The 21,842-nt window shown below is 35.0% G+C and overlaps 6 protein-coding genes across 8 annotated transcripts; 2 read left to right on the forward strand and 4 right to left on the reverse strand.

Annotated features, from left to right (window-relative positions):
• Positions 1 to 1,326: 1,326 nt before the first annotated feature.
• Positions 1,327 to 2,708, forward strand: LOC110618490 (caffeoylshikimate esterase). The gene is made up of 6 exons (XM_021761628.2): positions 1,327 to 1,366; positions 1,465 to 1,611; positions 1,691 to 1,821; positions 2,045 to 2,182; positions 2,260 to 2,358; positions 2,438 to 2,708. The coding sequence occupies exons 1-6, from the start codon at positions 1,342 to 1,344 to the stop codon at positions 2,696 to 2,698; spliced, it is 801 nt and encodes a 266-aa protein (XP_021617320.1). The 5' UTR covers positions 1,327 to 1,341; the 3' UTR covers positions 2,699 to 2,708.
• Positions 2,709 to 2,988: 280 nt separating this feature from the next.
• Positions 2,989 to 8,520, reverse strand: LOC110618477 (spliceosome-associated protein 130 A). The gene is made up of 4 exons (XM_021761613.2): positions 5,380 to 8,520; positions 4,796 to 5,287; positions 4,457 to 4,595; positions 2,989 to 3,510 (listed from the first exon to the last, which is right to left on the reverse strand). Exons 1-3 carry the CDS (start codon positions 8,389 to 8,391, stop codon positions 4,458 to 4,460), a joined length of 3,642 nt encoding a protein of 1,213 aa, XP_021617305.1. The 5' UTR covers positions 8,392 to 8,520; the 3' UTR covers positions 2,989 to 3,510; position 4,457.
• Positions 8,521 to 9,391: 871 nt separating this feature from the next.
• On the forward strand, positions 9,392 to 10,792 carry LOC110618478 (dirigent protein 24). Its single transcript, XM_021761614.2, has one exon. The coding sequence runs from the start codon at positions 9,489 to 9,491 to the stop codon at positions 10,605 to 10,607; it is 1,119 nt and encodes a 372-aa protein (XP_021617306.1). The 5' UTR covers positions 9,392 to 9,488; the 3' UTR covers positions 10,608 to 10,792.
• Positions 10,793 to 12,868: 2,076 nt separating this feature from the next.
• LOC110618404 (dirigent protein 10) lies at positions 12,869 to 14,147 on the reverse strand. The gene has a single exon (XM_021761528.2). The coding sequence runs from the start codon at positions 13,918 to 13,920 to the stop codon at positions 13,027 to 13,029; it is 894 nt and encodes a 297-aa protein (XP_021617220.1). The 5' UTR covers positions 13,921 to 14,147; the 3' UTR covers positions 12,869 to 13,026.
• Positions 14,148 to 14,285: 138 nt separating this feature from the next.
• On the reverse strand, positions 14,286 to 19,895 carry LOC110618836. Of its 3 annotated transcripts, XM_021762097.2 has the most exons (5): positions 19,267 to 19,895; positions 19,157 to 19,189; positions 16,107 to 17,986; positions 15,331 to 15,517; positions 14,286 to 15,219 (listed from the first exon to the last, which is right to left on the reverse strand). In XM_021762097.2, exons 3-5 carry the CDS (start codon positions 17,925 to 17,927, stop codon positions 14,588 to 14,590), a joined length of 2,640 nt encoding a protein of 879 aa, XP_021617789.1. In that variant the 5' UTR covers positions 17,928 to 17,986; positions 19,157 to 19,189; positions 19,267 to 19,895; the 3' UTR covers positions 14,286 to 14,587. The 3 variants fall into 3 exon arrangements, with proteins under 3 accessions (XP_021617789.1, XP_021617790.1, XP_043813985.1); XM_021762098.2 differs by lacking the exon at positions 19,157 to 19,189 and having other exon boundaries at positions 19,267 to 19,894; XM_043958050.1 differs by lacking the exons at positions 19,157 to 19,189; positions 19,267 to 19,895 and having other exon boundaries at positions 16,107 to 18,283.
• Positions 19,086 to 20,792, reverse strand: LOC110619054 (L-2-hydroxyglutarate dehydrogenase, mitochondrial). The gene is made up of 3 exons (XM_043958162.1): positions 20,085 to 20,792; positions 19,307 to 19,391; positions 19,086 to 19,189 (listed from the first exon to the last, which is right to left on the reverse strand). Exons 1-3 carry the CDS (start codon positions 20,790 to 20,792, stop codon positions 19,086 to 19,088), a joined length of 897 nt encoding a protein of 298 aa, XP_043814097.1.
• Positions 20,793 to 21,842: the final 1,050 nt, after the last annotated feature.

A 21,842-nucleotide genomic window follows, 5' to 3' on the forward strand; every position in this document is an offset into this window, starting at 1 on the left:
CCTACCATAAAAATCTCGTTCATTGCTGGTTTCTTTTTAAATATGTTACATTTCAATATAATTTTAAATATGAAAAATTGTGAATTACGTTAAATTTTACGTCGATTTAAAATAAAATATTATATTTTTATAAACGTCATAAACACTCTTCCCTTTAAACTAACCATTTAAATTAACCGTTGAAACAGTTAGATATAATCGAAATTTAACATCAACAACATTAATTTAGTTGATAACAAATTATAAATCAAAGCTATTTCCACTGCAATATATAATCTTTACATTTTTTAATGTTCAAAATACTTTAAAAAATATTAATAAAAATATTTTTGTGATTAAGTTAATTTCATATTTTTAAAAGAAAATTCATTTTCTGAATTTTAAAAACACTTTATATATATATATATTAATTAAAATCGTATCTGGGTATAAATACCATAAAAATCATTGATTTTAATAAAAATTTTCAATATTATAATTATAATTAACTTGCTACAATTGTTGATGGATTTATGGTAATTTTTTGTAAGTGCATATATTTTCTGTCCGCGTCAAATCAGTCTTATAAATAAATAGTAAAATATTTTTATTTAATTTTTTAATACTATAAAAAATATTAATGTAATAATTAAAAAATTAAAAATATAAAACAGTATATTATAATTTTATTTTAAATTTATAATTTAATTTATATTGAATTAATATTTCATAATATAATTTTTAATATTTCTAATAGCGTCTAAATTTTTTTTTTTTATTAATGAAGCGATACCACTTTTTTTTTTTTTTAATTTAATCTTTCATGGTGTATTATATATAATTTTTCTAAAACTGGTTTTAGAATTTTATAACCTTAAAAACTAATTTCCCATATTAAACATGTATTGAATCCGTACAAACTCGCCTCTCTCCTGCTCCTTATTTCTTGGGAAGAGTCTTCGTCATCCCATGCACATCTATTTATATCAACTCTGTTATATATTTTCTCACCCAATTCCCTCAACTTTCTCAGTTTCTCGAATCCAGTCTTCATGGTTTTTCTCTCTCTTTTTCATCTTCTGTTTCCATGAATCGGTTCATGTTTTGTTTCTTTACTCATTTGGATTTGTTGTTCTTCAATTCTTGTAGGCAAAAGACTCAGGAAACATTAGATACGATGAGGTTGGCTGAGTTTATTCAATTTTTACACATATTTGATCAAATCTTAATTTGTTTTTATGGGATTTCTTTTTTTAACAGGAGTTCATCTTGAATTCCAGAGGATTGAAGCTATTCACATGCAAATGGATTCCTGTAAACCAATATCCAAAAGCTTTGATCTTTATCTGCCATGGCTACGCCATGGAATGCAGCATCACCATGAACAGTTAACATCTCTCTCTCTCTATATATATATATAATTAAATAATTAATCTGATTATATTTTTTACTATAAATTAATGGGTGTTTTTGCAAACTAATCAGGCACTGCACATCGTCTTGCAAAGGAAGGATATGCAATATATGGTATAGATTATGAAGGGCATGGAAAATCTGCAGGATTAGATGGCTACGTTGAGAATATGGATAATGTTATTGATGATTGCTCTGCACATTTTACAGGAATCTGTGGTAGTTTCTTTTATCTTTCCTTCTTTGAGATTGATAAGATTGTTAAATTTTCTTTGGTTTGAAAAAAATTGTGTTGCAGAGAAGGAGGAGAACAGAAAGAAGATGAGATATTTGCTCGGAGAGTCGATGGGAGGAGCAGTTGCTCTGCTTTTGCATTTTAAAAAGCCAGAGTTTTGGGATGGTGCAATATTTGCTGCACCCATGTGTAAGGTTTGTTAGCATTTTGCAATATTTGCTGCACCCATGTGTAAGGTTTGTTAGCATTTTCTTTTGGACCTTTCCCTGCTTTTCTCGGAAAATTCTACATTTTCTCACTCTCTCTGATGGGATCCCTTGGGCCATTAATAACTTTATTATACAGATAAATAATTATATTCAAAATATCTCGTGATAAAAATTCTTTTTTAGTTCATTGAGAAATTTTTATGTACAGATTGCAGATGATATGAGGCCACATCCAATGGTAATCAATGTTCTCACAAAGCTAACCACTTATATACCAACTTGGAGAGTTCTGCCTTCTAAGGATATCATTGATCTTGCTTTCAAAGTACCTGAAGTCAGACAAGAGGTATATATAATTTTTCGTATTTACGTTTTTAACTACTAAATAATTTAGATTAACTATCGATGTTAAATCAAATGCAGATTAGGTCGAATCCATATTGCTACAAAGGCCGACCTAGGATAAAAACCGGATACGAACTTTTTAAAACTACAATGGAACTTGAGCAAAAGCTTGAAGGGGTTTGTTAAAATTCTATAGTTTAGTTCTTCTATCTCTGTCTATTGTCAAAGGTCTATTTAACATAATTTTAATGAATAGGTTTCATTGCCATTTCTGGTTCTGCATGGGGAAGATGACAAGGTGACAGATAAAAAAGTTAGCCAACAACTCCACAGAGTAGCATCAAGCAAAGACAAGACAATCAAGCTGTATCCAGGAATGTGGCATGGCTTGCTTTATGGGGAGCCATTAGAAAACATTGAGATTGTTTTCAAGGATATTATTGGTTGGCTAGAGGAGAGAGTTGCACTTGGAAACACCAGATTGGAGAGGGAACTTAAACAAAGAAATGATAAATGAGCAGGAAATGAAGTAGGCCAATGTGTTCTTAACTTGCATAATATTTATCTGTGATTTTTGTAATAATATTATAATTCAAAAGTTAAATAATATGAGATTTTAGTAATCTTTTCTTCCATCAAGGTCATGATTCAATATGCTCTAATTTTTAAATTAAAATTAAATAATAAAAAATTATTAAAAAAATATTTTCTACAAAAAAAATGAAAATATTTTCCATTATTTTTAGCACATAAACATAAAGCTTAGAGTCGATCTATTTCTCTCAAGATCTTCTAAATCTTCCAATGTGAAAGAAACAAAAGAGCTTAGCAAGGATCAAAATTAATAATCATACAAAATTCTCTGATTTTCATAGAAGAAAGAGCTCAACCACCTAGGCTAGTTACAATATCCATTTAGCATAAGTATGTGAAAGAAACAGAAGAGCTTAGCAAGAATCAAAATTAATAATCATACAGATTTCTCTCATTTTCATAGAAGAAACAGCTTAACTATCTAGGCTAGTTACAATATCCATTTAACATCTTATACGTGTTGCCAGTTTTCTTAGCTGCCATGTAAATCAATAGAGCTAAGACATTTGCATTCAGAAACGACAATACATCTGCATAAAGTGCTGCCTCAGTTCTAAAATGGACTCCTGTTTCTTCGACCATAAAAACTTCCAGGTTGCGTTGTCACCAGTAAAACACACAAGGCGACTCTTTGCATTCAGGTCTGCACCATCTCATATAACATCTGCATTTCTTAGCATTCCAAGCATATTTCACCTGTCTGCCACTGACAGTGATCCTATCGAACTCGAGTACCTGCACGCGCAAGACCAAATTCTTAATGAGCAGCATTTGATGGTCAAATCCAAATTCATGAATGAAGTAGCATCCGAATTTGCTTTTAATGCATGGAAATCCACCAACCACATATACACGGGGATTGCCACAGAAATGGCACATCCCAACTTCAGTTAGCCAATCTCAAATGTTTCAATGCTCCTGCCACAACTTTATGGCATGGAGAATAAAAGTATGCTGCACAGCATGGTCGTAAAATACTTCATAAGTGTTAAATTCAGAAAAAAAAATTCCAATCATTTAGTAAAAGTGATAGCCATTGCCAATCCATCATTCCAGCAAAGTTATTAAATAAGGCTGCATAACGTCACAACCAAAGTTGTTAAAAACAACATTCAGTATTTACCTTACCTGCATGTTCATGTAACCACGTTGAAATAAGAGATACAGATGTTAACGCATTAATGAGATATCCACTAAGACAAGCAATTCACCCACATGTTTCCACTCTTCATAGGAGTAGAAGCACATCAATAAATATTTGAAGAAACCAAGCCTGCCAGACCATTTTAAATGAAACTTCAGCAACAGTTTGACTTACAAACTTACCCAAAGAATGCTTATGAACTGCTACCTACATAACAAGCCCACTAATGACCACACTCATTTCAGAAATAGTTTATTATGCATACAAATCCACAAGGAATATATTACATGTATCAGCACGAAAGAAGATGGACAACATTAGGCAAGACAAAGGCAACTCTTAAAGCTGTTGGCAATTATATAAAATGCAACTATATTTCAGATTTTAATTTCCAATAAATATAGGAAAATCATCATATATTCACGAGAATGGGTTTAGGTTCCATTCTACAATACCAGCAATCCCCCTTTGTAGAGTAAACCAACAAGAAGATAATCAAAGTTGAAAAATGTAAAGGCACCTTCAACCATATCCCACCTTAAATTATCTTATTTCGTACTTCTTCAAGTTTCTTTAGTATCTCCCCAGGGGTTCTATCCAATTCATCTGCAATTTTTCTCTGCATATCTAGAGGAAGTGTTGGGAACTGCTCACATAAATCCCCATCAATCACATCCTGCAAAATTATCTCAAACTTTTAATATGGGATAGCAATGTTGCTTGACTGATTCAGAAAAATACATAAATAGAGAATCGTAAAAGATAAAGGCAACATAAAATTATTATAATTTTGAAATGAGATCAAAGTTTTAATAACACTTCCAATTCATTTTGAGCAACCACAATAAAACAGGAGGACCATGCATTATGACTTACCTTAACTGGAAAATATGCAGATCTATATGCCATATGATCCCTTCCACACAATGGCGGATGGTCCTGCCTCAAATGCATCTCCAAGTGTGAAAAGAAGTCAACATCATCTCGAGAGGTGAATGGAAGCAGAGCCCCCAAGCTCCCCATTACTGTCCCATATATGATGCACTCTCCACCACCTGGAATTAGGGATGCTTTATGCAGGCTAGTAATCACATCACCAACATGAAACTGTACTATCTCCTCTACTTTGTTTGGAGCTCCATTGAGCTTCCCCTGCTCCCACTTTATCTTTCCACCTGTTGGATCTTCCTCTATCTCATCAGAAACATCCTGAGGCAACCGCACAAAATAGACGTTCCCAAACTTGTCAGCACCTGCCATAGTATCAAAATCTATGTGGTATGATGCAGTAAGCCATCTTGGAACACAATCATCTGCAAATATATAGAGCTGATTTTCATCCCGCCTATACTTGCAAAAATGGAATGACTGCAAAGGATACACCAGGGAAAAGGTAAGAAAAAATACAAGGGAAAAAAAGGATATAAAGATATGGAATCTTGTAAAACAAAATACAATACCTCTTGAATATCGCCCACATAGATCCTATCTCGATAGGTGTGAATAGAAACAATACTGTTAGGGAACAACTTATTCTCACATTTCCTAAGCAACCTCTTCTTCCCCAGGTCATACAGTCTGAGCACCGATCCTATTCCAGCGAGCAGTCTTCCCTGAAACTGGCATAATGCAAGTGGTACACCTTCGACTTGTGTCTTGTGCAAAAGTTCCAGGGTTCTGCCATCATCCACGAACTTATAGATGTGAATGAACCCAGCAACTAAACTTCTTTTGGGCCAAAACTGGAGTCCCTTTGCAGTACCAACCGCTAAAAGTGTTCCATGCTCCTTGTCATGGAAGTTCACTGTGCACACACTAAATGCAGCTTCATTGTCCTGAAGCTCCAGGAGACAAGTTGTGGATGCTGTCCTTGGTTCAAGAACTCTGATGCAAGAAACCCACTTTTCTGATTCTGTCTTTGGATAACCATACTGCTCATCAGAGAGCGGATCATCTTTATCTTCATCGTCACCACCATTCTCCATCTGATCATTGGCACTTCCATTTTCCCCCATCCCAGCAGCCTCAAAGCACTCCTTTTTGGCAGCTTCACGCTCCTCTGCTGTATATGCTCCTTGATCACTTTCAATAATAATCAAAAGTTTCTTCTTAGGTTGAAGCACAAACTTTCTCGGAGTATACCTCAAAGGTATTGCAGTTTCATTAAATGTTTCTCCCAACCTTTCAATGGTAAAAATCCTCAGAGCATCCCCAGCTACAGCAACCACACCTTCTGCACACTGGTCAGATGAGAATGAAGCAGCAAATTCAAGAGTCTCATATGAAAGAGGTGTTAACAGGAAATGCCCCTGGTGAATATAACCGAGCCAGGGTCGACTGGATAAGCACAACATCGCTCGCCGGCCTCTCACAATGATGGAGAAGAGTTTTGGTGCCCTCAACCCCAAGAACCGGGAACGAGAATCAGAAAGCTGGCCTGTCACCATGTCCACTACTGTCCTGAATAGAACCCCAGACTGCAAACCAGCATTAAGGAAAAGGCTAGCAGGGTGATCAGCACCATCCTCCCCACCTACTGATGCCTGAACCTCAAGAAAGAGGAGGGACTCTGGAGGCGATGAAACACTTTGAACACTCAGAATTTGCATACAATCATCAGGATCCAAAGATAAGATACGGATGGTGTTGTCATATGAACCAACTGCAAGGAATCGGGACCTCTGTCTTCCTTCTGGAACAGGGGCAATATCCAAACAGGCCACATCTCCAGACATTTCATGCTTCTCCACTTCCATTAGCTGACCAGTAACATCAACCTCAAAATATATGAGCTCCCCTCCACTTAAAGCAATAACGACTTGAAGTCTATTGGAACCAACCTTCACAATTGTTCTCTTTCCAGGAGTCCTCCATTCATTTATACGCCCATCTTCCCTTATATGCCTAATGCCATTTGGATGAACTTGCATCAAAGAATCATCACCAATCAAAGAAACAGCTATGGAAGGCGTAGTATCAAGAAACCCACTGTCACTGACTTCTTCAACTGTCTCTCCAATTGAAAGCACAAGAGTTGCATTGTTGAAAGACACAACAATGTATGCATCAAACTCATCATTAACATTCTTTTTCACAGTCCAGACTGCACTTGGTACACCAGGAAGCTGTGAAACAGCCATCTCACTAATGGCCAAACCTGGCCTCAATATCCTCAATGAGGACCGAGGACCGCGCCCACAAAGTGAGAATATCTGAGGTGTTTCCTCATCAAAAAGATTAGCAACCTTCATATCCATAATAGGCATCAAGCTCTCAACCTGGTCAATTCTAACAAGATTCTTCAACCCTCTTGGCTGGAAAAACACAGGCTGGAAACCTTCCTCAGTTTCCATTAAAGTAGCTGATGAGGCCTCAACATCAGCTTCCTCCCCAATTGCCTGAAACTGATACAATGCATGATTCCCAAACTCTGATGCAGCAAACAAAAACCCTGATTTCAACACACACATTGAGGAAGTAACAGGAATTGTATCAAAATACTTAATTTTCAACTCCTTAACCTTATCATTCTCATGATCCAATGTAACCTTGAAAATATCACCATACTCTGTCTGCAAAAGAAAGAAAAACATGGACTTCTGCTTATGAGTAGCTGCAGAAACTATCAGAACTCCTCTCTCTGCAGGCAAATCTGCGCGCCTAGGTATCACTGCTCTGACATCCGGATGCCCCTCATTCTTGTAAATCACAAAATTCTCAGCACAAACCAAAACTCCACTAGGTCCATCCCCCCCTCCAGGCACTGTAACGAGCATATTTGCCCCATTATCAACCTGCTCAGACCACTTCCTAGACACATGATTAAGCCCTAAATCAAGCTCATAAAATGTCAAATGCTTCTGTGCCTCACTGGCAGCCTGCCCTGTCGAATCCTGGTCTGCCTCTGAATAATCCAACTCAATAGCCGCAAATATTGGGTTATCAAACCCACAATCAACACCACAAATAGAATACACAATCGTGTGAGACTTATGTGCCTCTAACGGTGAGGATATAGTCAACCTAGCAGCAGTATCTCTATTCAAAACATAAACTAGCTTCTGTTTCTCACAGGCACCTATCATTACAGCTCTTCCTTTTGGGTCAATGGCCAAGAACTGACCTGGAACAATCCGCCGACACCCAGATTTCCCAAAAGTTTCCTGGTGTATTTTATCAAAAACATTTCTCTCCTTGTTATATTCCAGAATTACGATTCTTCCTGAATCAGACCCAACAACTATATAGTCCTTCTGAGCTCCAGTTAGTCTGAACTGAGCTAGAGAGCGAATAGCACCGAAGATTTCAACAGAGAGAATGGTCTGAAGCTTACCGTTCTCATCGGGACGGAGGAGATCAAGAACTTTTCCACGAGCTACTACAATTTCTTGGGTCTTGCCGCCGGAAAAACTGCCATTGATTGCGGAGACGATGCCAGTAGCTCGTTGCAGCGTAAGACTGTAGAGGTACATGGTTGGGTCTAGGGTTTTGGAGAGAGTGAGAAGGGCAGAAGAGAAGGACTAGGGTTTAACGAAATGAAGAGTAAAGAAGCGACTGTAGATTTGGGAATTTTTATTTTCCCCTCTTTTCTGATAGAGAAAACGTTTCCGATGTCGGGCCCAGTTTCCAAAAAAGAAAAATCGGAGAAGGCATAATTCAGTTGAAATTCAAAATTTTGTTAATTTAAAATTTTCTCTCAATTTTAGTTTATTTACTAAATTATAAAAAAAATAAAATCTTATTTTTAAATAATAATCATAATTTTTAATATTATAATTATTTAAATATTTTTTTAAATGAAAATCGAAGATCGAGCAGTTACTATCCGATTATATTTTTGAGTACTTATAATTAAATATTTTATAATTTAATATTAAAAATTTTAATTATAATTATAATTAAACGTAAAATTATGATATTTTTTAATTAATATATTTAATTTATTTATTATAAATTTAAATTTTAAGTTAAATATGAAATATAACTCTAATTAAATCTAAAATGAATCTAAAATAAAACTTAAAAAGCTTCACCTTTTCTTATTTTTTATATAATTTGAAAAGAAAATGAGAAAAAAAAAAACAAAATTTGTGTTTTTTTTCTCTCAACTTTCACTTTTCTTCCTATTTTCCTTTTCTTTTCTAAACAAAGAAAAGTGAAAATATTTTAAATGAGAGTTAAAACAGCGATCAATTGTTTCAGACATTTTAACATACACATGGTAGTCTAATACAACTCTGAATTCAGACAAAAGGACCTAATCCACGACCAGTGTTATCAATGATGTTACCTCCTAAATGGGAAATATTTTATGCCAAAAACTAGTGTCCAAATATTCTCATAAAAGGGTATTTGGTTATTACACCTAGAACACCAGACTAGAGAGAAAATGGCAGCAACCAACTCCATTTCATCAGCTCCACTTCTTCATAAATCTCAATTCTCCTCTTAACAATATAAATACCCACATAGATTATTCATCTTCTCCATAAAAACTCACACTTCAAAAATCTTCAACATTTCTTTGAGCAGCACAATTCCATTTGAAAGAATCACTAGCTAGCCAAAAATGGCAGAAACACTCAAAACCATCTTCTGCCTTCTCCTGTTAGCCATCACTCTCTCTTGTGTCAGTTCAGCAAGAGTCCTCGATGATGTGGATCCACAAGATCCTATCATTGTCGCTCCACCTGTTACATCTACATTGCCAAGTGGTCAATTTCCTGCCGCTACTGCTGTCGCTCCGCCGCCCATAATGGATGATGAGGTTGATCCACCACTCCCAGAAGCTGAAGTCCCCACAACCGTTGGAGGACCAGATGATGATGTGGAAGCACCTGAAGTTGCTCCTCCTGTTACAGTGGCAGCACCAATTCCCGTTCCCACCACCACCACAACACCGGCTCCCACCGTCACTTCTACTGCCACAGTGCCAAATCCTGCTGGCGCACAAACCACCACCACCACCACCGCGGCTGCATCCGCATCTGCTTCGTTGTCGTTCTTCATGCATGACATATTGGGAGGAACTCACCCATCAGTCAGGGTGGTCACCGGAATTATTGCCCGGACTGACATTAATGGCATTCCATTCTCATCTCCCAACAACAACTTCTTCCCACTCCAAGGTGGGACTCCATTACCCAACGTTAACAACATCAACAATTTCATAAATCCAAACACTGTCCCATTGATCACAGGCCTAAACCCTGGAACCCAAGCAAATACAGTACTCCAAAACAGTGGCAACAACAACAACGTTGTCAACGGCAACAACCAACCTTTTGTCACCGCCGGCCAAATCCCAGCAGGATCCACACTACAAAAAATCATGTTCGGGTCGATCACGGTCATCGACGACGAGTTAACAGAAGGGCATGAATTGGGATCCGCTGTACTGGGCAAGGCTCAAGGTTTCTACATGGCGAGTTCACTAGATGGTACGAGCCACACCATGGCATTGAATGTTTTATTACACGGAGAAGATAACCATGCTGAAGATACTATCAGTTTCTTTGGAGTACACAGGACTGCGTCGCCAGAATCACAGATTGCGGTGATAGGAGGTACGGGAAAGTATGAGAATGCAAAAGGGTATGCCACCGTTGAGACTCTTCCTCAGGTGGATCAACACACGACGGACGGCGTGGACACAGTGATGCATTTCACTGTTTACCTGTCTGAGTAAATCGTTTGCATGTTTGTGTCTGAGTGTGGTTCTCTGATTGAAGTTGATTAATTATGGTTATCGTGGGTGCCCTGTGTCTGTTTCATTTGGAAATTTCAGTGATCATTTGATGTATCTTTGAACAGCAAACAAGAAATGATAAATTCCATGGAACGTTTCATTTGGCAAAGAAAGTGCTTTTAAGAGAATATTTTATATTATTTTGTTTGATTGGAAACTTGGAAAACAAAGGGATTTTTTTTTTTTTCGTAAGGTATAATTCATTGCTAAAGGCCATTAAGGGGCAAGAAGAAGACAAAGTTTATATGATGCAAGGATTATCTCTATAAAATTTGTACAAAAAACATGGGGAGTCTCGTTGTGAGTTCGATGTAATAAAAAAAAAGATAAATCAAAAAGATTTAATGTTGAATGTTAAAGAGGAGTTGAGTTATCCTTATAGACTTAATTGTGACATGAGAATCTCCTTTTATAACAGACTGAATGAAGTTTCTACTTTTGACAAAAAAAATATTTCTTGATAAAAAATACTTTCTAGTTAAATTGGTCTGAGATAGAGGCTCACAAATGACGGTACTGGTCGATAACACTTTCAAAAGAATCACGAACAATAAAATTTTTAAATTCAAATTCTTATTCCAAACTGGATCAAAATTAAGTTTTACAACATCGAGAGCAAGCGTATTACGTCGGGTCCATTTATTTTATAATTTTAAATATGATTTTATGTGCCCGATTTCGGACTAACAGCTTCCATCCCAAAAATTGCCAAGTCTATCACCCATGTTATATCTGGTGGCCGATTTCGGACTAACAGCTTCCATCCCAAAAATTGCCAAGTCTATCACCGATGTTACATCCGGTGTCCGATTTCAGACTAACAGCTTCCATCCCACAAACTGCCAAGTCTATCACCCATGTTACATCCGGTGTCCGATTTTGGACTAACAGTTTCCATCCCAAAAACTGCCAAGTCTATCACCCATGTTAATTAATTTTTTAGCTAAAGGTATTTAAAAATTAATTTGAAGTTAAATTTAATGCTGTGATCATTGAATGAAGTATAAAAATAATTATAATTGATAGGTTGCAACGAGAAATATTTTTTTTTATTTTATTGGATATTTTAAAATATAAAATATAAAAAATTTAAATTAAAAATTTTACAACAACGACGAATTTATTAACAAATTTAATATGATTTATTATATGATAACAAAAGCATTACAAATTGATTTTTTAAATATTCCTTTTTACGTAAAATCCAATATAAGTGTATGCCAAAGGAAATTATATCACAATAAAATTTTGAAAACTAGATTTTAACCTTCCCAATTTTTGAAATAAAAATAGATTTTTCTAATTAAATTTATAATTTTAAATATTAAATTTAGTATTTATTTTAAAAATAAAGAAAAGCCTAATTAACATTTAATTAATAACCCAATTCATGATTTTCCCATTTTCCATATTCATCTTCATCTTCATTTTCCGTGGACCATTTTTTTCATCTTCTACCACTTCTTCTTTTTCTTATTGCACAACTTTTTCATAAATACAATTTTTTTTATTAACTTTTTAATTATATTCATCTGAAATATATTAAATTTTATTAAATATTAAAACATATTTAAAAGAATTTTTTAAAAATAAAATAAAAATAAATAGAAGTATAATAATCTATTTATATATTATTATAATTTTAAAAAATAAATTAATAGTCATGTTAAGAAATTTTAGTTGGAAAAACATGGCTTTAAACAGATGTATTAAAATTTATAGTGTAACGGTTATTTATATGCTTTATACCTATATGCTTGTGAGATGGAGTCTCGTATCGGTGGGAATATGCTAAATTTAAATTATATATAATAATTAGTACGAAATCATTAAATAATTTAGATTAATAATTTTATATTAAACGAAGAATGAGTCTAAAAAATTATTTAAATCAGTTTCGGCTGTACTGTTTTAATTTGTATTAGATTGGTATTAGAGTATCAGATAAATTATACAAAGTCAATAGACTTGTAAAAAAAAAACTATCCATATAAGATAATCTATTTAAATTATTAGCAAGCTATAATATATAATTTCGGTTCTAATTTAGTAATTGTATTTGACTGTCACGATTAGAGAATAAGCGCTCACCTGCTTGTGGGACGGAATCCCACGTCATGAAATGTTTCATAGAGGCTATTAGATATAAAAATCACCGCTAAAACCTGTAGGAATCGAGAGGCAAATTTTAGCATTCGTTAACAGATAATTTTCTTTCTTTCTTTTTCTTTTTAACTCCATGAAAGTAAACTGAAATTTCTTAAAACTTTTATCGAACATGATTCACAATTTACACACAAACACAAATCTGACATATTCCTCAAGTACATGTAATAACATACATCAAACACAGATTTGATCAGTAGCTTATATAGACAGTAAACTCCAGCAGCGTCTCAACACCATCAGTCTCATGCTGATTATTACCAGGGAAGGTCTTAACAATGGCGAAACCCTTGGCATTAACATACTTTCCGGTGCCACCCATAATAGCAAGCTGAGACTCCGACATGGCGGTCCGGTGAACCCCAAAAAAGGTAAGACTGTCCTCATAATGACCATTCTGAAACAGAGTGGTAAATGCCATAGTTTGGCTAGTACCATCCACAGAACTCGCCACATAGAACCCTTGTGCCCTGCCGACAAATCCTGACCTTAAATCATGAGCTTCCGTTAACTCATCATCGATCACAGTGATTGTTCCGAACATGAGCTGTTGAAGAGTGGAAGGAAGTTGGTCTCCATTAACAACTGGGACGTTAAATCCATTGTTGAACAAGTTATTATTGCCATTATTTTGAACCACATTCGCTGTGGTGCCGCCGAGACCTGTGAGGAATGGTAAGTTATTGTTGTTTATAAGTCCATTATTGTTGTTGTTTTGTGGCACCCCATTGCCGACAGGGAGGACTGCACCATTGGGTTTGGCAAACGGGACTTGACCATTGGCTGCCGGATTGCTGACTATGCCGGTAACTGCTCTAGCAGTAGGGTTTGACCCACCAAGTATATCATGCATGAAGAAGGTCAAGGTATGGCCAAGGTTGCCTGTTGAGGCACTAGTGGCTGCAGCTACACCAGGATTAGGTTGCGCAGATGGCTGCGGGGGGACAACTGGAAGTGGTGGCTCTTCATCGAGGGTTGGAGCTGAGGAGGCAATTGCAATGGTGAAGGTGAGGAACAGAAGATAAGCTGCGGCTGCGGCTGCGGCTGCGGCCTTGTTTGTGATAAAAAGAAAGTTGTGGCTATCCATGAAAAAGATTTAGGAGTTCTTTGATGTTTTTGTGATGCATTGAAGGAATCATGTGTGTGTATATATAGAGAGAGTTATAGACTGGGGTTGTGAAATGGGGAGTTGATGGGATGGAGTTGGTAGATTTTTTTAATTTGAGTGTTTTGGTTGGGAATGAAAATAATTTTTTGGATTCAGGTTTAGCTCACCTAATCAAAGTCTTGGATTCAGTTGCAGGCAAGAGTAGAGGCTTTTAGCAGCAACTATAAAGGAAATTTTATTATTTAGTTCATAAGGATCCAAGCAGGTACTTCCTCTGCTACTTAGGGCTTAGCAGAAAAGAAAGGGAAAGAAAATGAGAAGCAAAAGAGACCACAAACACTAAAAGCAATAATACAGACCTCCATTTGGAACTAGTAAACAAAAATAAGTTCAAGTGAGTACATCTTCTAGAAAAAAAATGCCAACTTTTATTCCTCACCCCTGTGCAATGAATTCGAAGAACTTTTATAGAAACATTAAATATCTATACACCTTTCCCCCCCTTTTTTCAATGAGAAACTACAACCCTTTTCAAATGAATTTTCTATACATATCTCGCCCTTTTGTTTCGAAAAGAATGAACAAAAAGATGATACAAGTTTCTCTGCACAGTATATTTCTGATAATATATCCAAAAAAGCACCATCTAGCAAGAACTCTCCATGACAACATCTGCAAGTAACTCATCAAACAAATAATTCTCTATTTCTCTACCAATCACCTGAATGTCATCTCCCAACTCCAACCGCTCATCATCTTTTATTGAGAACTTTTCAGATCCCTTGCTTGCCTCCTTTTCTTGGCTAACCAGTAATGTCCACAGCTCCTCCTCAATCATGTCATGCCTCAGACTAAAATTCAACCTTCTTACCAAAGGTTTTGTCCATGTCAGCACTCCTGTTGATGGCTGTAAAATCTCCATCAGCTCAGAATTAATGCGATCAAATAGAAGCCTCCTTTCTGATCTCTTCCAAGAATTCTGCTCACCATATTTTTTCTCCAGGTTCTCGAAGAAAGAATAGCTGACTTGAAACGGCCCTGTATCAAATCCTGCACGCAAGTCTCTGTCATGGAAACCTGCCTCGGTTAATACATCAGCAAGATAGGAGAAATTCCTAATCCCCTCGAATCCGAATGTTATCATCAGGCATTCGTTTTCTTCAGAATCATGTATTGATCCTTCCCAATCATCTTCATTACAAGACACCATCATGCTGGATCCTTCTGAGTATTCGTTGGATGTCTCTGACTTTAGGAGTTCAAGTTGCATATGCAGACCTATAAGAAGATCTTAAAAGTATATAAAGCGGAAAAAGGGGGGGGACCACGGACCACCTAAAGGAAACAAATTTGTTTAAGTTTTAGAAGAAGCAGCATTAGTTTGCTAACCGTGTAAAGAAGCATTCACACTCTTGAAACATTCAGAGATAGATGAAATCTCCTTGTTGTAAAATGGTTCCAGTACTGAATTTGGACTAGGTTGATAAGCTTCCTCAAAGCTCATTAGTGATTCTGGGTCCGTACCAGATAATAGTGAAGAAAAAGATTCTTCTTCAAAGAATTGATGGGACAGTTCCTGCAATGTTGTGAAAGAACTTAAGGAAGAAGCAAAGAAACTTTCAAAATAAATATGAAAAAAAATGAATAAATAAAGGGGAGGAAGCATAGCCTTCACAAATAACCAACTATGACCACAGTTAGTACAAAAAGAAAAAAGTATGAGACATATTTCAGTTTAATTCAAATTTGAGAAGAAAAGCATTCATGAACACTTTTAATTATCAAGAATACAACCCATTACTTAAAAAGCAAAATATCATGGAAAAATGTCTCCATCCCTATAAGATCTCCACTATTTCTATGTATCCAGATTCTCCACATTTCTTAAAAAGCAAAATATCATGGAAAAAAAAAATTGGGATAGAATGCTCTAGGATCTCCCTCTGCCAAATTAATCATCTTTGGTTTCATTTAGCTTACTCCTGGTTCACACAGTTCAACATGATAAAAAGCCTAGGCCAAGTTGCCAAGGATAAAAAAGAGCAGTTGAATTCTTGTTTGTAAAAATATATAGGAGCAAGAAGGGACCAAAATTTCTCTTGATACTTGCTAACAGAAACTATTCCAGGGTATTAAGTGTATTTCATAAGCAAGATGCAACAAACCTGCTGAAGTGAGGTATCTCCTATATGACAAGAAGAGTCTTCCTCTCTTGTTGACAAGATGCAGTTTCTTGATTCCAGTTGATGCCCCAGTAGATCCTCCTCACATCCTTCATTATTGTCTTCATCCTGCTTCATCCAAACATCTTGTAAAGTCTGATTGATTCGACTAGAGGATTTAGCAACTGCTGAAATTTGGCCACCTGAATCCTTTTCCTTCAATTTATTTTCTAGTTCATTTTGAACTGCATAATTATCTCCTACTGGGCTATTGTTTTCTGACTCCAAACAAAGACTATCTCGAGACTTTTTATAGCCGGAGTCTGAGCTTCTACATTCAGAACCATCATCTTTGCAGTCAAAATCTTGCTCTTTTGGTTTGTTCTGTTCCAAATCGATAGACTTAAGGTCTCTCATGGACCAGCCATTTTCAAGATGTTCGTGTCTTGTCCAGGCATTGGCATTCTCAACTGCATTAAAGCATGAAAGAAGAGAGCTGGATGTTGGTAATTCTCTGACACATTCATTACTACAACCATCCCAACTGCTTATGCCTAAAGGAGTACCAAAGTTCGCATCTCTACTATCAGGACCACCTTGCTTGCTCAAACCACAGTCACCAGGCTTGTCAGGAATTGAATGCATTGTACCCGATATTGTGCTCCTACTAGACAGTTCAACTTGTTGAAACCTTTTGCTCATCTTCCATCTTTCAAAGGTTTGATCCTCCACATCCATGGCTGCATTTGGTCCATCTGAAATGTGATATTGTCTCTTCCTATCAGAAAGGGTGGGAGAAGAAGGTATTGTTGACTCAGATGCTTTTACAAAGGAGTCACTACCACTAGTTTCGGTGCTTGGTCCCTCTATGGGTGTGCTACTAATACCATGCCCCACTGTTCTGGTTCTTTCCCTTAAAAATCTAGACCTTGGCCTAACAGGTTCCATGCCATTTCCCAAGTTTTTACTCTTTTTCACTTCAACAAATAAATTTCCATTGCTAGGATTTCGATTCCTATTTTGGTTTCCATTACCTGGATGAGATACTTCATGAGATTGAGAAGATATAGAAAAGGATCTTGCAGCACTATCTGCATTTCCAAGGTTTGGTTTTAGAACATCCATCTTGGTAGTTGGGAGATATGATATGTTATTTGGCTTGAATTTTGATCTTGAAAACTTTTTCACATTATCATGGAAAACTTCTCCTGAAGAATATATTCCAATACTACTTTGAACCTTATTTAGTGAGTTGACATACCCTTGCTCACTTTTCCTCCTAAATTTCCTGCACATGCTATCGTCTCCGCATTCAGAAGAGCACAGTGACTTTGGGACTGCAAAGGGCCCTGAATGCAAGCTCAAATTCTCATCATTTGGCTTGTTGATTTCCTTGGTAAAACACAAATCTGGCTTTTGGAGGTATTTTAGAATGTTATCTGTCTTTGAAACAAATTCCTTTGAACTGGGAAGTTTCTTATTCCATAAATCACACTTTGCTTCTGGGACTTTCATCTTGATCTCTGATGAAACCAAATTCACTTCCCTCTTTTGAATTGGCATGCTTTGGTGCTTGTTTTTCCTCAATGTTTCTAATGCTTGAAAGACACTGTTATTTCCACCCTGCTTTTTAATACTTGAATTAAAAGAATGGCGTTCCGACCATTTCTCTCTTACACCTATAGAAGCAACTCTGCGTAGATAATTCTCAGAGAGAACCCTTTGTTTCTTTTGAACAGGCTGCTGTGTTGGCATTTCATCCAGCCCCATTAATCTTGACATAACACTTGGTGCAGGCTGTTTAGACTCCCTTTTTGTCGACATTTCTGAAGCCACTTCAAGTGATTATTCTGAAGCAATCTCTAGAAAATTTAATGGTGTACCTGCATATAAAACAGAAATGCTATCTATTAAGCAGCAAATTTTTGAACAAGAAGATGTTAATAAGCAAATTTTTGAACAAGATGTTAATAAGCTGCCTACTCTACCATCCTAAGTGATAGTTTTTAACAATTAGCTAATTACTCTAAACGTTGGAGTCGTCCATTAACGATCAGTTTGAGAATGTTGTAAGAAAAGAAACGTCACAATATTTTTTGGTCCCAGGAAGGCAGCCCTACCTAATTCCTGGAAATGAGTCTACAATATTTAAATGAAAATATTTTTATATGGACAGAAATTAAATAAATAAACAAAGATTTACCAAGTATATATATATATATATATATATATATATATATATAAAGGAGTAAATGGCACATAAAACCTAAGTCTAACACTAAATACAATCATGAAAGGCCAGAGAAAGAATTGTTGATTTATGAGAAAGCCTCATACTTGAAATATCATAGCCTAAAAATAAAAAGATTTTATTCAGCACATGAAAATCTAAGCCTAAACACAATTATCCCTTTCTTCCCCCAATAAGCCTGAACAAATTAAAATAAGAGGTTGGATTTTGCATTTGAAAAAGCCTCATACTGGAAACACAACAGCCTAGACAATATCTATGAACTTTGAAAAGATTAAACAGAGAGAGAGAGAACAGTGAAAATAAAAGAGAAAGGAAAATAAAAGAAAAAGAAAACTGCAACTGAATCCAACTGACACGATTAATGATCAAACCTGAAGCCAAAAAGTAGTTTCTAGAAACAACACAAATATGGAACCCAATTAAAATGCAAAAGCAGCAAAAGCTGCTGGGAATTCAAACATGCAGAACAAAATCATTAAAAAAATTTTCTTTTGGTAAAGAATAATAAAAACTACACAGAAGCAAGTGCAAACTGAGTATAGGTATCATCACTATTTAATAGATTTTCCAATTTTCAATTTCAAAATGATGCAAAATTAAAAAAAAAAAAAAAAAAACCCTCAAAGAATTGCCATAATATCAACAACAAACAACAATAATAACGATCTATGATTTCAATCCATCAAACAACAAAATGATTCTGAAGCCACTATAACAAAACATCACTATTAAATTCCACTACAGAACAAGAAACAAATGCCCACTTTGACAAAAGCACACGCCAAAGTCAAATCCCTACCAAATACTTCACAGCCACCGTCAATCTCCGCCCCTTCATAAAGAAACCCAGAAATCCATCATACAGAAAAGTGAAAAAAGAAAAGGTAAACAAGCTGATAAAAAACTGACCTTCTTCGAAAGATTATTTGAATATCAAGACATCAGGAACCTTCACTTCTACTTAGTACCCAGAACTCGAATTCTCCACAGCAAGCAAAAATTTGAATCAGAATCGCTTCATATCCCTCTAAATACTGATTTAGTAAACAAAACAATCTTTAAATCACTCTCAATTTTGATTAAGCAGATATAATAAATTTTTAAAAAGAATTTTCACAAATTTGAATCCGCAAATAATTTCCAAAACATAAACCAGGATTTGGGTATCTTTTTTTTTTCTCATTTTTTATAAGATCATAAAATTGAAAAAAAAAAAAAGAAGAAGAAGGAAATCAAATCAACTGACGCTTAATTAAAGAAAAAAATATTAATTATTTTTAAAATTCATTTCTGGAAAAGGTGGTTTTGGTTATTATGTCGTTTCGCAGAGTTACGCGCGCAATATTCATGTTCAGATCGTGTTCGCGTGTTTGGCGCTAAAAAGATGCGGCCTTCGTTTTAATGGTGGAGTTTTTGCTATTTCATCTCATGTTTCTACTACTTCCAGATTTGTTTTGAGGAGGATTTCAAATGAATAAGGAGTGGAAATAGATAGATTGACTTTTGGTCAAGGTAGGGCGTTCATCATTTAGTTATAATTGAATGATAAAATTTAATTATTTCAAGGGAAATTGTGCATAAAAATTTTTAATTTTGGATTATTTAACAATTGCATCTTTAATTTGTTTTTATAAAAATAAAAGAAAATTACTATTTAATTTTTTAATTTTACTAATATTAATAAATCAGTTTTTCAATTTTTAAAATATATTAAAACGTTTTAAAACTAAAAACTTCCATCCATTCTTACCGTTAATGTACATGCAAGGCCAACGAGGCCGACGGCTTGCAACCAACAAAGGCTGAAGGGGCAAAATCAGTGATTGCGAATAGGGTCTAGATTGGGATTTGCTTTGCAACATGGTGGGGTTTGAAGGAAAAAAGCAAAAGGTATTCATTACCATTAAAGAGAGCATAAGAGAATGCACATCAACAGTCCCAGAAACAGGGGAAAATAAAGCCTTGAGGCATTGCAATTGAGGTTTCATTTTCATGGCTTCAAAACCCTCCAACATTCTCAAGCCGTCCACACCATTCTGAGCTGCACGATTCATTAGTTGATACAAGTTTGGAATCTCTGCAGGTGAAGTAGCGACTATGAGTTTGCCCATGTGTTTGTATAGAATCCCATGTTCAGGGCAATAAGAATAGAGCAACTTCCTTCCCCTCACGCAAAACAAAGCCTTGAGGGAATTGGGCAGGTAATAGATGCCAGCGTGAATGACTTGGCTATTGCAAGAGCTGGTATTGGCACCAAATTTTGAGGCGGAATCCACCACTAATACCTCTCTACCCTTGAGAGCAAGCTCTCTCGCTAGTGCTACGCCCACGACACCTGCTCCTATCACCACACAATCTGCCTTCTCTCTTGGTGCTAAAATTGAGCTTATTCTTATTTTGAAGCTTCGAATTCTGTGCTTAAGCGTCTTCCTCATCCACAACAAATAATCTTCAAATTTAGACTTTGCCCATAGGACTGAATGATCAATGGCGTTTGATTTGGTTTTAACATGTTTACTAACCGAAAATAATTGAATTTTTGGTAATTGATATAGTTTATTACAATTTTATTAAAAACGTTGAATTTATAATCATTATTTTACTAAAATAAGTTATAAAATTAATCAGATAATAAAAATAATTTTTTAAAAGTTATAAAATATAGAAATACCACTTAATTTTATTTTAAAAATAAATAATTAAATATCTGATGAAAATAAAATTAACAAAAAGTTTCACTATCAATAGTTAAATATTATAAACAATGCCATTCTTTAAAGAATTAATTAATTAATTTTAAATTTAATTAAAGAGATTAAATAATATTAATATTTTAAATTAAAGGTATTAAATAATATAAATAATTTAAAAATAATTTAAAATAAATATTTTTTAAAATCATTAATTGTTTTAATTAAATAATTTTAAAAAAAGATCGAATTAATTAATTTTATAAAAATTTAGAAATTTATAATAATTCACCCTTTAAAAATAAGAAAAGAGCCGGCATGGTCTACACATGTCTAGTTTCTTTTCTCGGTACCTGCTCTGCATGCATCTATTTAGGAGTGGCCATTCGGTCGGTTCAGTTCAAAATCGAATTGAGCTAAATAAATAGAAAATTAAAGTTTTAGCGTTTATAAAAATCAAATCGAATCGATTTTAATCAGAAATCGAATCGAATTGAACCGGTCTGATTCGATTCGGTTTGATCGGTTTCGATTTTTAATAATTTTTTTATTTTTTACACTTTATTTTTAATATTTTAAAATTTAATTAAAATATTTTAATTTTTATATGATTTAATTTCTCTATATTATTGAAAAAATATATTATTATCACTAATCAGTTCGGTTCGATTTTTTTGATTTTTTTCTGATTAAAATCGAATCGAATCGAAATAACTAAAATTTTTAAAATTAAAAATCAAACTGAAATATATAAAAAACCAAATTAAAATTTTAAATCAATTCGATTCAATCGAT

This window comes from Manihot esculenta, chromosome 7 (genome assembly GCF_001659605.2).
Source record: "Manihot esculenta cultivar AM560-2 chromosome 7, M.esculenta_v8, whole genome shotgun sequence".
In the NCBI taxonomy this organism is placed as follows: domain Eukaryota; kingdom Viridiplantae; phylum Streptophyta; class Magnoliopsida; order Malpighiales; family Euphorbiaceae; genus Manihot; species Manihot esculenta.

Excerpts from the sequence above, each read along its gene's own strand:
- LOC110618404 (XM_021761528.2), bottom strand. The coding sequence starts at position 13,920 with ATGGATAGCCACAACTTTCTTTTTATCACAAACAAGGCCGCAGCCGCA.
- LOC110618477 (XM_021761613.2), bottom strand. The coding sequence starts at position 8,391 with ATGTACCTCTACAGTCTTACGCTGCAACGAGCTACTGGCATCGTCTCC. Across the intron at positions 5,288-5,379 it reads ATGTGGGCGATATTCAAGAG|TCATTCCATTTTTGCAAGTA; the intron begins GTATTGTATTTT and ends TATCCTTTGCAG. Across the intron at positions 4,596-4,795 it reads CTGCATATTTTCCAGTTAAG|GATGTGATTGATGGGGATTT; the intron begins GTAAGTCATAAT and ends ATAATTTTGCAG.
- LOC110619054 (XM_043958162.1), bottom strand. The coding sequence starts at position 20,792 with ATGAGGAAGACGCTTAAGCACAGAATTCGAAGCTTCAAAATAAGAATA. Across the intron at positions 19,392-20,084 it reads AGAATGGATGGAAGTTTTTA|TATTTAGAGGGATATGAAGC; the intron begins GTTTTAAAACGT and ends TTACTAAATCAG. Across the intron at positions 19,190-19,306 it reads GGTACTAAGTAGAAGTGAAG|GGGCGGAGATTGACGGTGGC; the intron begins GTTCCTGATGTC and ends TTCTTTATGAAG.
- LOC110618490 (XM_021761628.2), top strand. The coding sequence starts at position 1,342 with ATGGAATGCAGCATCACCATGAACA. Across the intron at positions 1,612-1,690 it reads ACATTTTACAGGAATCTGTG|AGAAGGAGGAGAACAGAAAG; the intron begins GTAGTTTCTTTT and ends ATTGTGTTGCAG. Across the intron at positions 2,183-2,259 it reads TACCTGAAGTCAGACAAGAG|ATTAGGTCGAATCCATATTG; the intron begins GTATATATAATT and ends AATCAAATGCAG.
- LOC110618836 (XM_021762097.2), bottom strand. The coding sequence starts at position 17,927 with ATGTCGACAAAAAGGGAGTCTAAACAGCCTGCACCAAGTGTTATGTCA. Across the intron at positions 15,518-16,106 it reads GAGATACCTCACTTCAGCAG|GAACTGTCCCATCAATTCTT; the intron begins GTTTGTTGCATC and ends ACAACATTGCAG. Across the intron at positions 15,220-15,330 it reads TGTGAATGCTTCTTTACACG|GTCTGCATATGCAACTTGAA; the intron begins GTTAGCAAACTA and ends ATCTTCTTATAG.
- LOC110618478 (XM_021761614.2), top strand. The coding sequence starts at position 9,489 with ATGGCAGAAACACTCAAAACCATCTTCTGCCTTCTCCTGTTAGCCATC.